Source organism: Ambystoma mexicanum, chromosome 4q (assembly GCF_040938575.1).
Source record: "Ambystoma mexicanum isolate Mex_15411 chromosome 4q, UKY_AmexF1_1, whole genome shotgun sequence".
NCBI lineage: Eukaryota > Metazoa > Chordata > Amphibia > Caudata > Ambystomatidae > Ambystoma > Ambystoma mexicanum.
The window spans coordinates 1036898886-1036920821 of NC_090928.1; the positions used below are offsets into that span (position 1 = coordinate 1036898886).

Sequence of the window (21936 nt, forward strand, 5' to 3'; positions counted from 1 at the left end):
TTATCAAACAGTGGAGAATTTTCAATCATAAAACAAGGCAAATTTTTTACTAGACTCAGAGAGAAGACATGTTGTCCTTAACTCACCTATTGTAAAGGTTATAGTGAATAACCTCCAGGAGATCTTTCAGTTTAGTCTCTGCCTCCTTCTCAGCGATGGTCAGCTTTTCTCCAGTGTCACGTTTCACAGCCACAAACTGGGAGTTTTTCATATCTCTGGGACCCACTTCAAGCCTGATAGGAACACCCTACAAGCAGTAGACCGCAATCAAAAGTTACGATTACAAAATAAAACCTACTTCCTTCTTCAAAGATTTTGAAACCTTAATTGACTGACGCTTGGTGCAATACTAAGAAACAAAACCGCTTTCCAAGCAAGAAAGTGACACTTCCATTTTTTTTGCTATTCAATCTATAGTAATTCATATTATAACTCATTCTCAGATCATTTAAGAATTAGACATACCTACTTTTGTAACATCGATAGTGAACAACTCATATCAGGCGAGGAACATATTACTATGCTCTGTGTCTTCTACTGTGTACTCATGAGACATCCATCCTTGTGAGAAAGGGAACACAACATTTTGCATAGCAAAAACTAAATTTCAAAGCTGGAGTTAGCTCATCAATGCACATGCTGGCCCGTGCCAATGTTTGCTTCACCAATTAGCCCTTTTCTTTCCAGCAGCAAGACAAGTCAATTACAGTACTGGACAACTGGAGGGCAAGTACACACCGAGTAGTCTCTTACATTTTCTGTATGAACAGTTAGCTTGATTATGTTCCAATACTACTGAATACTGGATTTTCTCATGCTGGTGCTGCATCCAGGGCTTGAAGTTGGATCCTACTCGCAACACCTGGACTGTCTGAGACCAGTACATTTCTAGTAGTTGTAGGTCACTTGAAGGTTCTAGCCTCAAGTAGTGGGAAAAACCTTAGCTAGATTCATTCTTTGCACTTTACTTACCTGGGTATCTTCCAGAGGAAAACCCACAGGCTGTGGATTGAACCTTGAATCCAGACAACAATCACATACTGGCCTGATCCTTGCCTTAGGTCAGTTTTCTTTGGCACAGAGTAACCAGATCTATACAAGGTCACATCCTTATCCTTTAATTCAAGGAAATTCATTTCAGCTGGTGGGTAACCAGTGAAAATGTTGCCAACTGAAAAGTAATATGTGAAGACCTCGTGATGAAAATGCTTATCCAGTGAAAAAGACTGCAAGCAAAATGTAGTCAAAAAAAGCAAAAGAGGATTCCAAGATGGCCGCTGACACTAGGTGACGTGTCAACAGCCGCCCAGCAAGGTTTAACGGCTTTTCCACCACCCAAGAGACAACAAAACCTACTGTCGGGCTCAGGGCCGTGTGAAGCAAGCAACAAGGCCGCACCAGAGCTAGGGTGCAAAGCAGCACATTGCTGAGGAGGCCGCAGCCAAAGTTCACTGTTGCAGGGGCGGTGGGAGCGAGGACTCCTGGTCGCCTTGCTGCCTGGGGCCCTGTGAGGGTCGGCAGTGGCTTAACCGAGGCATCAAAAACACCACAGCGGATCCCAAGCGGAGGAAGGTGACGCAAGAAGAGAAGAGGCTCCCGGCTGGGAGAGAGGGACCGGAGAAGACCCGGCCAGGCCTGTTCCTCACTCTCCCCCCTCATACCATGGCAGCGGGAAGATAGGCATCCCCACTGGTTGAGGAACACCAACAAAGAAGGAGAGAGTGGGTAAGACCACGAAGACGAGGAGATGCCCCGGGCCGCAGTACCACAGGGAGGCTGGTTGCGCAGGAGACAAATAGAGGGCAGCCCTCGCAGAGCACAGCACAGATAAGAAGGTGAGAGACCCGAAGGGGAGAAACTACAAGACAGCAACTGGGCAGGCCCACCAAGCCACCCAGGGAGAAAAAGCCACCCTGAGGCACGGGCAGCACTTACTCACTTAAGGACATCCACAGTGTGAGAACCCGACAGGAGGACACAAAGCAGATAGCGTGGGGCGGCTCAGAGAGCCGCCTGCTCATATCAAGAACAGGAACGGGGGGGATAAGGAGGCCCGGCACCAGAGTAGTGATCGCCGGCGAGGGTACCGGAAGGAAGGAAGGACAGTCGTGGGCACGAGACTGATGTCCACATCATCTAAAGCTAAGTCCTCAAAACAGGTGGCGGCAGCGGTAGACACGCCAGGCACTATCCCCAACATGTGGGGCCTGGCAGAGGGCCCCAAGAAATGTCAGACCAAAGGGAGCCCGATGGGAAAGAACCTTTGGGACCCATTTCAAAGCAGGATCTCTATAACGACATGATGTCCCTTCAGACGGCATTAACGAAAGCATTCTAGGAACAATTTCAGTTAATGCGATCAGATCTTAACATGGCCCTAACAGAAATAAAACAGGAGGTTGGTCAGCTAGGGGAAAGGATGGATCTTTTGCAAAATGGGGCTTCAAAAGGTGGACAAAGACAACAGCACAGGGGGAAGCAATATAGCAGCTGCAGGTAGCCACACAAAACCTGGGACTGCAGATGGCGGATATGGAGAATTGCTCAAGGAGAATTAACATTAAGGTCAAAAACCTACCCGAAGCCATTACAGACAGGGACCAAAAGACATTCAGAGGATCTACACTGACCTCCTGGGAGAAACACGCCTGGAAAATATCAAAATGTATAGAATCCACCGTACCGGCAGGATAGCTAGAGGACCCAATGGCAGGCCGAGGGAAGTGCTAGTGGCATTCTCAAGATACGCACAGGCCAAGGGATGCGCTGGTGGTATTCTCAAGATACACGCAGAAGGAAGCGGTCCTGCGAGCGTCCAGGGCGCAGGAACCAATTATACATAAAGGCATCACAATAGCCCTCTCAGGACTTTCTCTTGGAAGCACAATGCTCAAGAGGCAGCAGATAGACACGGTGGTAAGGGAGTTGACCAGTAAAGGAATACGCTACAAATGGACTTTCCCCTTTGGCCTGGTAATTGAATGGAATAGGGTCCAAAAACAGAACCCTTCTACAGCTGGATACGACATAAGGACTCCAGGAAGACCACCTCCCGCAAACAGAGAATCGGCTGAGACCTTGCATGTGGGAATGGACGACAGTGGGAGAACAACGCTAGCCAGCAGTCGCCCTACGGGCCCACAGCCCAAGCCGGGGGGCTGCATGGGACCTGAGGGTAATAGGAAGATTGACAGGTAACAACAATGGAGGAGGAATGATAACTTGACCAAATTTAAAAGTGGTGGACAACAGAGGCCTGGTTTGGGCCGTAACAGGAAGTTCCATCCTGGTATCAGTTAGGGGGTAGCACCCAGGGGGGAGGGAGAGAGTTTAGGGGCAGAAGGGAGCGGGGTGACATCCAGAAGTTGGGTTGGGGGTGGAGCGAGGAGGTGGGGGTGGGAAAGAGTAGGGGAATGGGGTGGGAAACTGGGCCAAATGAGGGATTGAAAATGGGGCAACGGGAATTAAGCCAAGGCGGAGAGAGGGGCAGCACTGGGAGTCATGGGGGGGAGGGCTCCCTTGGAGGATAACCATTCAAGTGGTCCACACCTAATGTGAGGGTTCTCAACTCCCCTCTCAAAAGGGAAAAGCTGGGACTGTTTACTAGGAAACATGCCTGATGTGTTGGCGATACAGGAGACCCACCTCCAGAAGAAAGATCAGGCACGACTACAATTGAAGGGCTACTTTAGTATTTGCCACGCATCAACCCAGACAAAGAAATGCAGAGTGGCACTGGCTATTAGGGATGGGCTAGACTTCAGGATCAAAGCCTCCCGGGCAGACAAAAGAGGCAGATATATAATCGTGGTAGGGATAGTACGTGGAGGCAACATACACACTAGCGTCTGTATATGCCCTAAATGTGGGGCAAGAGGGGTTTTGAGGGAATCGTTGGCGCTCTAGAAGGGTTTGCTCAAGGCAACATGATACTGATGGGCGACCTCAACTAAGCATGATCCAGGGAACTGGACAGGAGTAAAGGAGGGTTGGGGTGCAATTGCCTGTCGGGGGTCAGTGGCATCGTCCTCGCTGAGGGACAGGTTTAGACTACGGGATGTATGGAGGGCGGGTGCAGGGGGGAGTAGGGAAGGCTTTACCTTTTTCACCAATGCATACAGGACACAATCCTGTATGGACTACATTTGGGTGTCAGTCCCCTCTATTGGGTGCAGTATCGGGCATTGAGGTGGGCCCATTAGGTATCGCGGACCACGCAGTGGTCACAATGGGCCTACAGCTGCCCGGGCAGAGACCAGGGGTGTGGGGTTGGAGGATACTGTGAGAGCTTCTGCGGGACCCGGTCATTAGGGGAGAAGTGGAGGAGAGGATGAGGGAGTTTTCTTACCCTCAATAAAGCCTCAGAGAGAGTGTTCAATGGGACGCGCTGAAATCACAAAAGGGATAGACAATTGAGAGCCCTCGAAACCCAGCGAGAGGCTGTAGTTGAAGTTAGTAGGACACAGGCCACGAATGCCCCATCTAGGAAAACATCAAGGGAATACCGTCAAGCAGTGGGCAACCTCAATGTCTTAAGGACCAAGAAGGCAGTAAGATTCTTATTATTTGTTCATCAGCGTTTTTATGCTAAAGCGAACAAAGCCAACAGTTTACTAGCAAGACTTCTCAGGGGGCATCCAGTAAAAATAATATCACCAGTATAATAGACTATCAAGGGTCACGCCATACCCGCACAGAGAAGATTCAGGAGTGCTTTGTCAAATACAAGGACCTATACAGGTTTCAGAACCCGCCAGATAGAGCGCAGGGGAACATCTTGGAAAGGATCGGCCTCCCCAAAGTAGGAGCGGAGTAAAGCAAGCAGCTAGGACAAGAGATCACAGAAGACTAGGTCAGCAGGGTCATAAGAGCCCCCCAGGCCCCAAAAAGGTGACCGGCCCGGATGGCTTTACAGCTAATTATTATAAGACATTTGCGGGTTTATTGGTCCATCAACTGACTAGCTTATTTAACCGCTTCCGGGAGTCGCGCAGAATTTCGGCGTCAATTGCTGAGGTGAAAATCATTCTCCTCCCCAAGCCCAATGAAGACCAATAGCGCTAATAAATGTGGACGCAAAAATAAACAATTCTGGGCAATAGATGGGGGGGTGCCTCAGGGGTGCTATCCACTCTAATCCATCCGGATCAGTCTGGCTTTGTACAGGGGCGACAGACGTTTGACAATATAAGACATGTAGCGCATCTGGTAGAAAAGGTGAATAAGTCCTCGGACCCGCAGTCCTACTGTCCCTAGGTGCCGAGAAGGCCTTTGATCGAGTGGAGTGGCCTTTTCTATTCTGTTTGATGGTAAGGTTCGGTTTGGGAGGGAGTTTCCTGCGAATGGTTCAGGCAAATTACGTCTCCCCAATGGCACGCCTTCCGATTAACGGTTCAATGACCAGTGGTTTTCAACTGAGCAGGGGGACCAAACAGGAATGTCGCCTCTCACCCTTGTTATTCGCCATATACTTAGAACCATTGCTGGAACGAATAAGGGAATCGGATTAGGTGCATAGGATAGCATTTGGAGGAATACAGCATAAGGTAGCAACCTTTGCAGATGATATGCTCTGGCATGTCAAGGGGAATCTTTGAGGGCAAGTAGGGAAATCCTACTGGACTTCGGGGTGGCCTCGGGCCTCAAGATCTACATAATTAAATCACGGTTAAGGGCAGGGAAGTGGCTGGTTTATATGGAGATATGGGGAGATCAAATACTTGGGAATTCGAATTACTCCAAACATGGCGGGTTGGTACGTCGCCAAAAACCCGTCCATGATGACAAACATTAAAACGGACCTCCTAAAGTGGAAGGCGCGTAAGATCTCCTGGATGGGTAGAATGGCGGCGGCGGCGCAGATGATGACGCTGCCTAGACTGCTCTACCTATTTCAAGCACTCCCGACACACACTAATGCTTACTGTATGGTCTTTGGTTCTGTCTCATGTCCAATTGTTGCTCATCCTGATTGTCAAAAATGTACAAAATATGTTCATAATTTTGCAGCCTTCGAAGAAGAGCTCTTGCTCGAAACACGCGTCGGCTGTTTGAAATGCATTAAACTACGCCCAACTGAGCACTTTAATTTTTTGGTTGTGTGCGCAATTCTTGGGAGCAAAACAACCCTCATCACAGTTTATATTGTATGCAGCGGAATCTGGCACTAAGGGAGACTTCGCGCGTATGCGCACACATTTTGTTCCACATACCATCAGTGATTTCCATTTCCAGGTCTCTGGCCCAAGCTTCCCGTGGTTTGAGGGATGTATCCTCACGTTTTACCAGCTGCATTTTGTATAAAGAGGATACTATACCCCTGCCACCTGTGGAGTTTGCTATGTACTGGAGTTCAGGTGAGTCTGGGGGCTCGTCTTTGTAGGATGGCCTTAGTGCACGGACCGCCGCTCTAAGTCTGAAGTATTGTAGTAGCTCAACCGCGGAGTTAGAGTGCTTGGGCCGCCATGTTTGGGGGTGATTAATTTACCGTCAGGGTATAGGTCAGTCAGTGCTCGATACCCCAGGGCCTTCCAGTGTTGAATGAAATGATGGTCATGCGTAGGGGAGAGTCCTGGGAATTGTCGAATGGGTAGCCATTTATAGTATGGGTAGTGCCCTTGTGTTGGGCTCAAAATCCTGTTCCATGCCCTAATCGTGGTGGCCATGGGGTCTGCTGGGGCATCCGTCTGGAACGTGCGGTGTAGCAACAGGATCATGATTTTGGTCCCATTCCCTGCCAGTTTCTCCAATTTGACATGAGGAGGAGGGTTCAAGTGTGCGTACCAGTGCTTGATGTGTTGGGCCTGTGCCGCAAACCAGTACAGGGTTAGGTCTGGGGGTGTGAAACCCCCTTTTTCGTAGGGAGGGGTCATATGTAGCCACTTTTTGCAGACTGCACCGGAATGCCAAAGGAATTGGACACACGCCGCGTGGAGCCTCTTAAAATATTGCTTCCCGGGCCACACTGGAACTTTTGCAAAGATATAGAGAAGCTTAGGGACCGCAATCATTTTTATTAGTGACAGTCTGCCCGCCAGGGACAGAGGGAGACTGCGCCATTTGAGCAACTTGGATTCAATGTGCTGTGCTGCTGTCTCGTAATTATCCGCCAGTAGGAGGATTTGGTTAGTGACACTTGTACCCCCAGGTATTTGATGTCCCCTGGGGACCAACGTAGGGGGAATTCACAGCTTGGTTGCTGGGTCGCCGCAGTGAGGGGGAATATTTCGGATTTAGAGTAGTTGATGGTAAAGCCAGAGTACGTCTCTATTTTTGTAATGTCTCGGATGATCGGGTCCAGATGTGTGGAGGGGTTTCTGACATATAGGAGTACGTCATCAGCATACAATGAGATGATTTCAGGCGTATCCTGAAGACGAATACCTTTGCGGGTGTGTTGGTCCCTAACGTGGTCTGCCATGGGTTCGATGGTGAGCGCAAAAAGGATGGGGGAGAACGGGTATCCCTGGCGGGTACCCCTGTGTAGCGCAAAGGGAGAGGAGACAATGGAGTTGACAAGCACCCTGGCCATTGGATCAGTGTATAGCAGTTTTATGTAAGAAATCATGTTTGGACCCATTCCCATTTTTTCCAGCACGGCCCATAGGTATTTCCATGAAAACCGCCACTGCATCCGCCTTCGGGTCAATTCTGGACATTACATTGAATAATCGGCAGATATTGAGTGTAGTAGAACGGCCTGGAACAAATCCACTTTGATCTGCGTGGATCAGGTGGGGCATAAATGGAAGGAATCTGTTCGCAATTATTTTAGTCAAGATTTTCATGTCCGTGTTTATAAGCGATAAGGGCCTATAGGAACCATATTCGTCTGTGGGTTTCCCTGGCTTGGGGAGGACAGTGATCAGGGCTTCCCTTAAGGAGGGGGGGAGAGGGGGGGGTGGAGAGGCTAACCGGAGAGATTCGGTCCAGACCCTGTGCAATATGGGAGCTAGAATGGAAACGTGTTCCCAATAGAACTCCGCCGTGAGCCCATCAGGACCCAGAGCTTTATTTTTCGGAAGGTCAGAGATTACCTGGACTATCTCCTCCAGGGTGAACGGAGAAGCGAGTTGTTCCTTGGTGTTCTGGGAGATGAGGGTCATAGGGATGCATCCTAGCAGGTCGTCTAGGTTGTGAGCATTGTGTTCTGGATGGGGCCATAGAGACTGGCATAGAAGCCAGCGAAACGGTCAATTATGGCTTGATCAGACCAGTGTCGTTGGCCCTGTTCATCTAGGATACTATCTATTCTGGACCTGCCTCTCTCCACTTGTACTAATTTGGCTAGGGTTCTACTGGGTCTGTCCCCCCTCACCACACCGTCGAGCAGCCACTGGGCGAGCGAGGGATCGCGCCTTGCTCAGGGCGTGGGATTCAAACGCTTCCAGTTCTGTTCTGATTTTTGCTAGGATTGCCGGGGCTGGCGTGGAAGCATGCTGCTGTTCTAGAATTTTGAGCTTTGTTTCGGAGCAGTGTAGGGCCTGTCTTGTGGCTTTGAGAACCCTGGCCTCCCTCGAGATGCACATCCCCCTGATGTACACTTTAAATGCCTCCCATCGTGTCCCCTCGGGTGTGTCCTGCGTGTTGTTATTCTCGAAAAAGGTGTTTATGTCCGATAGTATATCAGCTTTAAAAACGATGTCAGACAGAGCCTCGGCCTTAAAGCGCCAGGTGGGGCGAGCAGCCAGGGTATTACCCAGTTGGATCTGTAGCAGCATGGTGGAATCATCAGAGAGCGTGCGTGCGAGTATCTTAACGTCTAACAACCTGTCCACTCGGCTCCCCGACAGTAACAGCATGTCTATTCTTGAAGAGCTGTCATGTGCTGTGGAGTAGAAGGTGTAATCTCTGTCTTGGGGATGAAGCGTTCTCCACACATCGTGTAGATTCAAGGAGTTCATATGTGTGAGGCGGCGTTTGGCGGCTCGGGACGCGACCCTGTGGGTCGTGGTTGTTCTATCTAGGACATTGCCAAGTATGAGATTCATATCCCCCCACCCATATAGTGGGAACTTCCACATATCGCATGAGGATGGCGGTCACAGCATCAATAAATTCGGGGGAATCGGTGTTAGGGCCGTATAAATTCACGAGTAAGCATTCCTCGTTAGCCAGGGTGCAGTGGAGGATTACATATCTGCCCTCTGTGTCGATGTGGGCTGTGTGGAGTGTGAATTTTACCGATTTTTGGATGAGAGTCAGGACTCCTCTGGATTGAGTGGAGAATTGGGTATAAAATCTGTTGGGACCCCAGGACTGTGCAATGTTGGATGACAGGAGTTTCTGAGCGTGTGTCTCTTGCAACAGGAGCATCTTGTTCCCGTGTCTTTGTGCATATGCTGTGATCCTACGGGACTTCGTGAAATTCGTCTACCCCCGAATATTCCATGTCATCATTTTAATAGCCATGCTGACATTTTTATGGGACATCCCAACTGAAGGATCTGTGACTGTTCAACACATGTGCCGCTGTGGCGTGGATACATCTCGCTTCGAAGCCTGTCATTCTTTTCCTGCCGATTTCTATATAACATTCCCCAACTTCAACACCCCCTGGAAAAAAACTAGCAGTGTAATAATACCCACCCTCTAAGCAACCAACTGCGTGCCATTCCCAACTTGGCAACGCTAGACTAATAGCCCAACAGGGGCTTAACCCTAAACACTTCGCCTTAGAAGGCATTGCAGCTGCAGTGGGGGCTGCCGTCCGACCCACATTGTTAACGCATGTTATGCTGGTTCATCATTGATATTTTGAACGGCTGATGAAACGTAGGGTTACAAAAAAGGCAAGTATGTTATTAGATCATAGGAAATGCGCAATTATTGGATAGTCTGGTGTCTAACAGATAGGCTACGGCATCAAGGTTCTGGCGCAGTGTGTGCCATTCCCGCCAGGCACTTTAGGGATGTACCCCTCCCCCACGCTACATATAATGCTCTTGAATATAGCGGATGAGGCTGTTATAGGCCCCGAACAGGGCAGAGGAGGGGGGGGGGTGCAGTTCGCCCCCAAAGGGGGGGTTAAGGGGGGGTCTGTGGATGCGGCATAGCTGGCGCAGCCTCAAATAGAGTCGTGCAGGCAAGATTTCAGTCGTCATTCATTGGTTCATCCGTAGGATCCGCTAGCGGGATATGTGCCTCAATGAATTTGACTGCCTCGTCCGGGACCGTAAAGAAGTATAGCTTGTTGCGGTGGGTGAATTTTAGGCGAGCCGGAAAGAGCATTGCGTACTCTATTTTTCTTTCTCTCAACATCTTTTTAACTCCTCCAAACTGACGACGCTCCATTTGCACCCCCACAGAGAAGTCAGGGAAGATCCTAATGGTTTGTGAGTCCAGCCTAAGTTCCCCCTTCTCTCTGGCCAAGTGAGGTATATGGTCTGTCCTTGTAGCTGAGCAGTTTCGCAATTATTGGTCTGGGGAAGTCTCCTGGTTTAGGTCGGGGTGCCAGTGAGCAATGTGCCCTCTCCACGATGAAGAACGGTGATAGCGCAGGGTTATCAAGAAGGTCTCCAAGAAGTTGTTCGACTGCAAGTTGCATGCAACCCTTTAAAGCAGATTCGGGAACCCCCACTATGAGAATGTTGTTTCTTCGCAACCTCGATTCGAGGTCATCACACTTAGCTTTGACCTGTTTCATGTTGCGGACGAGCTCAGCAACCGTGCTCTGTAAGGTGTGAACACTATCTTCGTTGGCTCCTATCCTTTGCTCTGCCTCCATGATTTTTGCCCCATGTTGGTCCAGTTTGGCTCTCAGGGAGGCTACATTAGCGTTTATATCGTCTAGTTTTTCATGAAAGGCTGCAAAGTTTTTGGCCATGGACTCCATCATTATGGTTAGGTCGGGCTGAGGTGGGTCCGGCAGGGTATCGCCATCTTCGTGTACTATGGAGGGCGACGCTTGGTCCGCCCTGGGCGCCGCCTTGCTGAATTTATCCATGGCGCCTACCTTGTTAGCTCCCCGTGCTCTGTTTGACATTGCTATAATGGGGAGAAGCTCCCAGCTGGGCAGGTTTAGTGGTGAATGTGGTACCGGAGTACAGCAGTGTGGGTTGGCAGCAGGCCGGTGGCTTTGGCGTGTAGGCAATTAGCGCCTGGTCTTACAGGTATTTGCCCCAACCAGTTGGTAGTGGCCAATGCAGGGCTGGGCAGTAGTACCGGATGCGCTGTGTGGAGGGGCTGGCCCAGGGGGGGCTGTGAGATACTGGGATCAGCAGGTGCTCCGTGACAGACGTAGGCACAATGGGTGGAGATAGCTGGGGGAAGTCAGGTGGGCTCCTGTGAAGCAGTACCGCATTTGATGGTATTTGGACTCTCTGGGCTAATAGCAGTGGATGGGTTGGGTGTAGGGGGGACCACCAGGGCAAAGAAACGTTGTTGCAGCAAGCTTCAGGCGCTGATGGAGCAGGGTGTCTCGCCCCTCATGGTGTTTTGCGCAGGCCAGTTCCCCTGTGGCAGAGTCCCTGTTAGGCAGAAACCTGTGCAGTTCCCTCTGGGACCACTGCAAAAGATTTAAGACTACAGGTGTTTGGCAGCAAACCCACTTGGTAGCAGTCTGTACCACACAGACTCACGTGGTAGCTGTGGCTGAGCAGTCAGACTTCCCTCAAGAACAGTTAGGCAGTATACAGAGTATTCACAATAGGTCAAAAGAACACAGTAGAACAAGCAAACACTGACCAGAGCTTGGTGTAGAAGAGATATATATTTATTTAAAACCACATCTAATAAAACACACTGGCACTAATATCAAGCAGTTCAAAAATATGGTCACTAAAAGATATACACTCCCTTCAACGATTAGACAAGTCTTAAGTAAAGCAACACTTATTTTCAGACAGCGGTGAGCGCTTAACGAAGATGGCACTCTAATCAATCGGTTTTAAAAGGGAGAGAAAGGCAGAGCAAGGTTAGAAAAACGGTCCCAACACTTTCAGAAGAACACAGTAGGAGAAGAAGGCAGGTTAAAACCATAAAGTCAAAGTTAACAAGGCCGGATCCACTTTAAGAGGCTCCGGTCGAAATGTGTCCAAGGTGTCACGGTTCAAAGTGCCCAAAAGTCTCGAAATCAGTTTAGAAAGAGTTGGACCAAAAGAAAGGGACCAGTTAGATGGTCAAGGCAGCCAGCCCAGTCCAGAAGGTTAAGGGATTATTACCTTGTAGCAATCTTTAGAAAGGGAGGCCTGGCGGACACGGTACCTTAAAGTGGTGAGAATACTCCAGCGGGGGCAGTTGTTGTCGGTGCTTTGTCCGGGGGACGAGGATCTCGTCGGGGAGGAAGACAGGAGTCCGTTGCACTGCCAGGGAAGAAACCAGCCACAGAGTTCTCAGTTAAAAGGAGCAGTCCTTTTATTCGCGGTCCAGTGGCAAGTGGCTATCCGGTTCCCGGGGTGCTTGGCACGGGCAATTCGACCACAAGACGTCCTGGGATGCGAGAAAAAAAAGGTAAACTGGTTGTGCCCACCAGTCAGGGGAAGAAGACTCTCCAGCTGGGAGATCTTCTCTGTCGTCGGGAAGTGTTGAGTCGGTTCCGCAGGGCTCCACCGGTGGTGTGGTTGTATTAGGTCGGCTCAGCTTCTCCCTCGTCGGATTTTCAGGTCCTGTGGCGACTTCTAAAGTTCCAGTCCCAAAAGCCCTGTTTTTATGCAGCACACCCCCATTCACTCAGCATAGCTGTCAATCAAACATGCTAAGTGGTGAGCCGGCCGGCTCACTACTTGGGCCAATCACACAAGAGTGCGACTTGAGTTACCAAGGTAACTCAGTCCAGGGTGCCTAAACACCCTCCGACACCCCCTGTGGTACCCAGTCTGTGGAGAAGCCCGCCAAAAGTGTGGAACAAAGGGCTCGACTTGGGTTGGAGTCACAGAAGAGAACACAAACGCCATTTTAGAATCGAGTTCTGGCAATAAATACCAACCGGCGAATTAATATTAAATAAATAAACCGGCGGTATGTTCGAGGCTTTGAGAATTAAATAATTAAAGTTGATAGCCTCGAACAATGGGAAAATCCCATAAAGATATATTCGCAGTCGAATATAAAAAGTAGTATCCACTGCCACCAGCCAAAACTCGATCAGGGGGGACGGAGATGTGCCCCCTCGAATAACAGACCCCGGGGCAATCGAATTGCCCCGACCAGTACGTCCACAATAAGATGGTTTGTACTGGTTTCTGTTCATAATTTGGGACTAGCAAAGCAAATGGTGACTTTACATGCCCTGGGAGACGGTAGTCAGTCCCAGGGTATGGAGTCTATGGTGGGGGGTCACTATGACACCCCTGTGTCACTGCACTGAGGGTGCTGTGTAACACACATAGTAAAAACACATGAGACCCTATGGAGTAAAAGACCCCATAGCCCACAAAACACATTAACAGTCAAAGGAACCCCTCAAATCATGTCCAAGAGTGTGAGGAAAAGAGACGACTCTTGGCAGGAGAAAAAAAAAACAAACTCCAGAAATCCAGCAAAGCTGCTGGAGGACTCACTAGGTTAGGAAATTCAGCCTAAACAGAGAATACTCCCTAACAGTCCCCGCAAGAGAATAGCCATCTGGTGTATGAAACAGCAACTTGGGATGGCATGGGACTGCCAGCGGTGCCTTCGGTTTTCCCCTTCTCTTTATTTACTTTAGTTTATTTATTCTTTTTTTTAATTATTCTTTTTTTTCCCCCCTCCTTTATTTTGGAAAGTTTGGTGCTCCAAAACTTGGGAGGGCTGAGGAGGGAACAAGTTACTTACCTGTAACTGTTATTCTCCAGCATGTGTCTGGCATGGATTCACATGCTCATGAATATTCCCCGTCGTCAGGCTGGGAATCCTCGGTAAAGAAAAAAAAACAGTATCAGTTTCGTTTCTGATCTGTCTTTCGTAGTAACAACCAATCACTGGTCTCTGCGTCATACTGACCACAGCCAATGACTGCCCTCTACCTAAGCACCGCCTCTGGCAGCCATCTTCAGATTTGGAAGCACGTGAAGTGGCAGTATGACCAAGTGAAGAGCCGCAGACGGGTAGGCGGGAGGGTTCGCATGTGAATCCATGCCAGACCCATGCTGGAGAACAACAGTTACAGGTAAGTAACTTGTTCCTTCTCCAGCATGGGGTCTGGCATGGATTCACATGCTCATGAATAAAGAATACCTAGCAGTACACACATGCACAACCACGGGAGGTGGCAAAGGCTCAATATTAAGCATTACATCAAACTCAACATCAAGCAATCTTACCTCCTCACCAGGCTCACCTCAGGCGAACAGGTTGCGCAGCACTGCTTGGCCGACCCTGGACTCCTCCCTGGAATCCCGATCGACGCAGTAGAATTTCGTGAAGGTGTGCGTCGAACTCCACGTAGCAGCCCTGCATATGTCCAGCAGGGGCACAGCAGAATGCAACGCCGTGGTAGCTGCGATCGCTCTGGTGGAATGGGCTCTCGGACGGCCAGGCAGCGGTCGGTTTGCCAACCGATGACAGTACATGATACACCCGGAGAGCCATCTGGAAATGGAAGCCTTCGAGAGAGCCTTCCCCTGATTGACAGGTCCAAAGTTCACAAAGAGTTGTGACGTCTTCCGAAAACACTTTGTGCGGTCCACGTAGAACTTCAGCGCTCTAGCCACATCCAGCGAGTGCAAAGTCCTCTCAGCCGGCGACGAAGGCGACGGGAAGAACACAGGCAACACCAAGGGTTCGTTGAGATGGAAGTCCGACGGTACCTTGGGCATGAAAGAGGGGTGCGTCCTGAGCACTACCCTCGTCTCGTGAAAAGTCAAGTACGGGGCCTTGCAGGAAAGGGCCTGGATCTCTCCCACCCGTCGTGCGGAGGTGATGGCCACAAGAAACGCAGTTTTCCACGACAGAAACTTCAACGGGGCCGAGTGCAGAGGCTCGAACGGAAGTCCCATGAGCTTGGTCAGCACCACGTTGAGCTCCCACGCCGGGGCCGGCGCCTTCACCGGCGGGAACGATCTGAACAGTCCCTTCATGAACTCTTTCACCAGACGATGAGACCACAAGGACGTCCGGCCCGTGGTTCTGGTGTATCGGGAGATCGCAGCAAGATGAATCTTGATGGACGCGTGTGCCAGTCCAGCTTTGGCCAGCGTCAGCAGGTCTGGCAGTACCTGGGGAGCCGTAATCCGTAGAGGGTTAATCTTCTGTGCGTGGCACCAGACAGAGAACCTCTTCCATTTGTGTCCGTAGCATTTAAGAGTCGAGGACGCCCTGGCCTTTGCAAGAACCTCTCTGCAGTCGGCCGGTATGTCGTATCCTCCAAACTCTAGCGCTGCAGGAGCCAGGCCTGCAAGTTCAGCGATTTCGGGTCGTGGTGGAGGATGGCGCCTCCTTCCCTGGAGAGTAGATCCGCGTCCACCGGTAGCTTGATTGGCGGGGACGCTGACAAGTCCAGAAGGTCCGGGAACCATATCTGCCTCGGCCACGCAGGTGCGACGAGGATCATCCTACACCGTGACCTCTTGAGCTGGTTGACGAGCCGGATTAGCAGTGGCAAAGGAGGGAACGCATAGAGGAACAGGCCCTCCCAGGGAAACGAGAAGGCATCGCCCATGCTCCTCGCCTGGGGAAACCTGCTGGCGAACCTCCGGCACTTGGAGTTCGTCGCCGTCGCGAACAGGTCGATCTGGGGTGTGCCCCACCGTCGGAAGAGGCGATCCACTAGATCCTGCCGTAGTTCCCACTCGTGGCACGAGCGCAGCTCCCTGCTGAGTGAGTCGGCGATGGTGTTTTTTATCCCTGCCAGATGAAACGGCACCAGAAACATCCTTTGGGCGACGGCCCAATGCCACAGGTCCTGCGCCTCCTTGGACAGCGCTGGAGACCTGATTCCGCCCTGTTTCCTGATGTAAAACATGGTGGTGGTGTTGTCGGTGAAGATCCTCACCACCTTGCCCTTGAGGGACGGACGGAAGGAAGGACCTGAGGGCCCAGAACACTGCACGGAGCTCCAGGACGTTGATATGGAGGCACTTCTCCGTCGGGAGCCAAAGGCCTCTCGCGTGCAGTTTTTCGGTGTGCGCTCCCCACCCTTCCAGAGAGGCATCCGTGGTCACTGTCTCCTGGTGGTCTGGGGTCTGGAAGCCCATGCCCGCCGTCAGATGCGCGCGGTTGCCCCACCACCGGACCGCTCGGCGGAAACTCTCGTCGAGTGAGATCCTCTCCTCGAAGTCGCCCGTCGTTTGGATCCAGTGCGCGTTCAGGAACTCCTGCAACGGGCGCATCCGGAGCCTGCACATGGGAATGAGGTAGATGCAAGAAGACATCATTCCGAGGAGGGACTTGATGGACCTCACCTTGGCCGCCTCGGAAACCAACATCCGCTGTACCTTGCCCAGGATGGACCTGGTCCTTTCCTCCGACGGGGAGGCCAGAAGGGACACTGTGTCGAGCTTCGCTCCCAGAAACAGTGCGTTTTGCGCGGGTACCAGGTGGGACTTGGCGTAGTTCACGGAGAATCCCAGGTCCGAGAGAAGTTGGACGGTCCTTGCCGTGTGCTCCACGGCGAGCTCCCTCGTCTTGGCTCGGATGAGCCAGTCGTCCAGGTAGGGGTAAACGTGGATCCCCTCGTGGCGCAGTTGCGCCGCCACCGGTGCAAGGCACTTGGTGAATACCCTGGGTGCCGACCGTAGTCCGAAGGGGAGGGCTTTGAACTGGTAGCGACGCCCTTGGACCACAAACCTGAGGAATTTTCGGTGCCCCTTTAGGATGGGAATATGGAAGTAGGCAACCTCCAAATCCAACGACGACAGGAAGTCTCCTTCCTCCAGCTGCCCCAGGACGTGCTGGAGGGTGACCATCCGGAACTTCTGCGCTTTGATGAACTTGTTCAGCCGTCGCAGATCTAGGATGGGGTGCCATCCTCCCGTCGTCTTCTTCACGAGGAAGTATCTCGGGTAAACTCCGGAGCCCCGAAGCCTCTTTGGGACGAGTTCGATGACGCCCTTCCTGAGCATCGCCTTTACCTCCAGGAGAAGCTGAGGGATGTGAAGCTCTTTCCTGGCCACGGGGGGGACGCGCGGGCACCTTATTTGAAACTCGAGCGCGTGGCCCCGGGCTAAGGCGTCCAGCACCCAACGGTCGGTGGAGATGGACTCCCACACGCTGACGAAGCTCGCCAGCCGGCCTCCCACCGGGGTGCTTCGGTGGGGGCCCGACCCCACGGCCGGTTCAATCCTGTTTCGACAAGGCTTTGCCGCCTTGACCTCCTTGGCGACGACGGCGGGGTCCGCCAGACTTGCCTCGTCCTCTGTAGGCCTCCTGAGACGACGAGCGGGCCGCTTGACGGTAGGTGGAGAAACCGCCGCCGTAACCTTTGGAGGCGCCCTTGCCTCCACTGCTCCCAAAGGGCGTCCGTCGTTGCAGAACCCCAAGGGCCCGGGCCGTCTCAGTGTCCGCTTTAATGGCCTGGAGGGAATCGTCCACTGTTTTCCCAAACTGGTTGTTCCCATCGAACGTCATGTCCAGGACTCTGGTCTGTACATCTTGACGGAAGTCCGTAGCCTTGAGCCATCCACGCCGCCTAAGGCACACGCCGTTGCCCAACTGGCGAAACCCAGTGTCGGCGATGTCCGTCGCAATAGTGATGGCGTGGTCCGACGCCACCTCGCCTTCCTGTAGGATCTCCAGGGCATCCGCCCTCTTGTCGTCCGGTAGGAAGCGGGCCACGATAGCCAAGGCGTTGGCCGCTTTAATCGTTGTCGCTGCCGACGAGATGACCCTGCGTCCCATAGCGTCCAATTTCTTTCCCTCGCCGTCCGGTGGGGAAGTCGATGTGGAGGCCGCACCCCCCCCGCTTTCTTCCTGGCCGCCGCGGAGACGACGGAGTCCGGGGTAGGCTGCGCCCGGAGGCACAGGGGGAGCCGCGTCCGGGACCCGGTACTTCTTCTCGTACCGGTCTCTTCTAGCTGGCGTCGTGGAAGGGTTCTTGAGGAGGGCGAGGCCCTCATCCCAAATGTCGTCCAGTAGAGGCACCGCGAGGACCGTCTTCCTCTTGGCCTCGTGCCGTTGATAAAGGAATCCTTCCTTTTTCTTCTCCTCAGGGCAGAGTTGGAAAAGCTCGGATGCCCTGGCGATCATGGAGTGGAACGATCCAATCTCGTCGGGCGGAGAAGCCCTGGTGGGAGGTGACGACGGTAGATCCTCGTCGTATACCTCGTCGTCCGTACCCGTCGCTGCCGTGTCAGTCCCCGTATCATCCCCTCGGGTGGACGGGGAGGAGGGCTGGATGGGGCGCGACGGCTGAAAAGGAGGTGGAGGGTGAATCCTTCTTTTCTTGGGCGGGGGAGCACCAGAAGGTCCCGGTTCAGGACCCCCGACGGGAGAGGTTCCTCCGTCGGCAACGGTAGTCTCGTCCTTATCTCTGAACATAAGGACTGTATAGCCAACAAAATGGCCGCCGAGTTGTCTTGCGGCACTGGCAGAGGGGAATCCGATGGGCGATCAGGGGCCCCGTCGGCACCCTCGACAATGTCGTCGCCTGCGTCGGGATCCATCCCGACGGGCCGGTCTTCTTCCACGCCAAGGCCGTGGCTTAAGACCTCAATCAGCTCTTCCTCTCAGGTTGCGGCCGAATCTACGACGACGCCATGCCCCCCCTTTTTCTTCCCCGCCGGGGGTTTCACGGGGGTCCTATCGATGGGCACAAAAGAGGACTCCCTCCGAGGTGGCAGGGAGACTAAGCCCCGAGGTCACCACCACTGGTGTAGCCTCCACAGGCTGAGCCAGGGCCGCCGCGACAGTATCGATAGAGGGCTTGGCCGGATGGATTAAGGCCTTCACCACCTTAGGTGCGCTCACCGCCTTATCCTTGAGGGGGGGGACACTGCCTCGCTCCCCCTCCGATGGGGCCTTCGAGCTCGACCAGGGCCTCTCCAAGAGCTTTGCCGGGTGCTCGCCCTTCCTCTTTCCCGACCCAGATCGTTGGCTCGTGGCTGAAGGTGCCGGGGAGGGTGCGCCCTGCCTGGCGACCGTAGAGCCCGACCGTTCGGCGCTCCCGGTGCCAGCGGACTCGCGGTGCTTGGCCTTGTTTTGGACCCCCGTCGCCGGGGCGTCCTCAAAGGTCTTAGAAGACCGCTCGGATTTCTTCCTCTTCTTCTCGCCTGACGGGCTCTTCCCTTCCAGCCAGTTGGCGAGACGTTGATGGCGGTCCTTCATGGTCCGCTCCGACATGTTGCCGCAAAACGCACAGTCCTTCTCCACGTGCGTCTTGTCCTCATGCAAGCAGTAGAGACAAAAGGAGTGTTCGTCCTCCTTAAAGACGTTCTGCAGCTGGCATCCAGGGCAGATCCTGAACAGCTTTCCGGGCATCGAGCTTCCCTTCTCCTGGGCCATGTCCGGGCCTGAGAAACTTCTGGAGTCCTCCAAAAGCGTAGCTCGACGAAATCTTCACCCTTGAGGGGCGCAGACGAATCCGACACGGGTCCCCGTTGATCGGATGGAGAGTCGGTGGAGCTTGAGGCTCTTTTGACCGAAAAAACGACGTTTTTGAGAAAAAACGTGAAAAAAATAGCACTAACGCTAGAGTGCAGTAGCACGAGGATCCCAATACATTAACGTGCGGTAAAAATCTGAAGATGGCTGCCAGAGGCGGTGCTTAGGTAGAGGGCAGTCATTGGCTGTGGTCAGTATGACGCAGAGACCAGTGATTGGTTGTTACTACGAAAGACAGATCAGAAACGAAACTGATACTGGTTTTTTTTCTTTACCGAGGATTCCCAGCCTGACGACGGGGAATATTCATGAGCATGTGAATCCATGCCAGACCCCATGCTGGAGAAACTTTGTTGCCCTTGTGTCTGACTCCGCACTCACCGGGGCCGGGGCCAAAGCGCAGCCACCGTCCCTGTGAGCGGAACAGGAATTGAGGGCCAGGCCCGTGCAAGAGCGGCGAGCCGTGCCGGGACAGGGGGCAGGCCGCGGTCAGCACCGCCTGAACGGTCCAGGGCCCAGGCGCCGTCCGCCGTAGATCTCCACCGCGCCCAGGGGGGGCCGGCGAGTGCGCCGGGGCAGAGGGGGAGCGGGCCGCAGCTGCCCTGAGGATGAAGCCGGGCCGCGGGAGCACCGGCAAGGCAGCAGAGGGGCGGCAGCGCACCAGTACACCCCCTGGGGCACTCACCGTTGCCGCCTGCAGTCGCCAGAGCCCACGGCGGCAGATTGGAGGAAGCTCCAGCTGGTGTCCTGTGGCAGTAGCACGGGCCCACGGCGACGGTATCTCGGGAGGCTCATTCGCGGCAGTTACAGGGAGCCCCAGCAAGTGTCCCGAGGCAGCAGTACGCTCCCACGGAGTCAGCACGTCAGGAGGCCCGCCTGCAGGTTTCTCTCCCCGGCCCGGCGGCGGCCTCCGAGGATTCAGAAGGCAGGCACAGTCGGCGCGCAAGGGCCGGCCGCGTAGTCAAGTGCATCTCGGCTGCAACTGAACCGCGGGCAGCGTTTATTTCACAATATGAGTCCCGTGGATAGGGGAGCCATCCGGTGTGGTTTTTCAGGGTGGAAATGAGCGGATTCCGCCGTTGTTTGCAGATGGGAGTCAGTGGGTCGCGGAGCTCTGTAGCTAGGCGGCCATCTTGTCAGCTGCTCAACAGCGCCCCCTGACTTCTTCTTTCTTGAGCCTTCTTCTACCTTCCTGGGTGGGGAAGGTCTTGATGGTCTTTTGTCTTTGGTGGGTTTCCCTTGGACAGCCTGCCAAGGCTCTTAGAGTGCCTGAAAGGACAGGAAGTGGGGGAGGTAACCGGTACTCTCAGGTTCTTTGTCCTCCAGTGTGCCTGTCTGGAACCAGTTGGAACTGGGAGGCTGGCTGTCCCTCTGGGACAACCGCCACGCAGATTTGCACGAAAGGCTTGAATGGTGGTTGGAATTCATAGACAGACATCCCAGTAACATCCAAGCGACCGCCAGAGCCGTCGAGTGACTGCTGAAGACCCAACCCCGAATTCCCAGCAACAAGGAAGATCTCTTGAAGACTTCCTCCCCTGGACTGGTAGGCTTAACCAGTCTCATGACCACCTGCATTTTGGGCCATCCCACGAAGAGCTTGTGACCTTCCTGGGCTGTAAACTCCCAATGCCCTGAGACATGTGCCTTGTTGCAGTGCAGCATCTTGTGAAGCGTGGATCCGGCTAAAACCTTGTGGGCATCCTTCTGAGCCTGCAGTGACACTTTTCCACTCAGACGTCCCCTCAACTGAGTCGTGGACCGGTAGCCAAATAGTCTACCAGACAATGGTTGCTGACCTGAAGCCTGTGAAAGGCTCCAATGCACCAGTGCCGCAAAGATCCACTGCTGGGCGTCCTACTGTTCGAGTGCATCAGTCTGTTTCTTCCAAAATTCCTTCTAGCTATCCAGGCCAAGAAAACCGAACCAGGGGCAACTGTTGCCACACCTTGGGGACCAACCTGCTGCACCAAGTTCTTCATTGTTAAGGTACTGTCTCAATCCTAGATACTTACCCTGATCTTGCTGTGTTGCTCAGGTGTACTTGGGGGGCTGTAGGTAAGTTGCTACTTCCACCCCCCGCCAGGGTACCCAGAGTCCAAATGGGTCCTACATTGCCAAAATGATCTATTACCTACCTGCAAACCTGAAGAAACCTTCATAGACTCTGCTTTGTTTGCGTCTTACCTGCCTCTTTCTTCCTTAACACTTTTTCATTGGACCCAGAGTGCCCCCTTGACTCAGACTCATTTAGTATAAGGATGGACTTTTGAAGATTGGTTGGGTAAGGGTTAACTAAAATTGCAAGAGTTGATGTAAGTTTGCTTATTAGTATCAGTAGTTTTCTCCCACTTGTGTATTGCTTTACATTTGATTTAAAGTGTGCTACCTTTTATTCTACTATGATAACACTGTGTGAATAGTACAAACACTTATTTCTAAAGCCTTAGTGTATATACAATAAATGACTATTTTTCTATA

General features: G+C 52.7%; 1 protein-coding gene across 2 annotated transcripts in view; it reads right to left on the bottom strand.

Annotated features, from left to right (window-relative positions):
- The window catches only part of EPRS1 (glutamyl-prolyl-tRNA synthetase 1), a 1308133-nt gene that overhangs the window by 92892 nt on the left and 1193305 nt on the right, over positions 1-21936 (bottom strand). For both annotated transcript variants that reach the window (XM_069608586.1, XM_069608585.1), the window contains one exon: positions 87-247. In XM_069608586.1, the coding sequence (XP_069464687.1) occupies positions 87-247 (161 nt within the window). The remainder of the gene's footprint in view (positions 1-86; positions 248-21936) is intronic.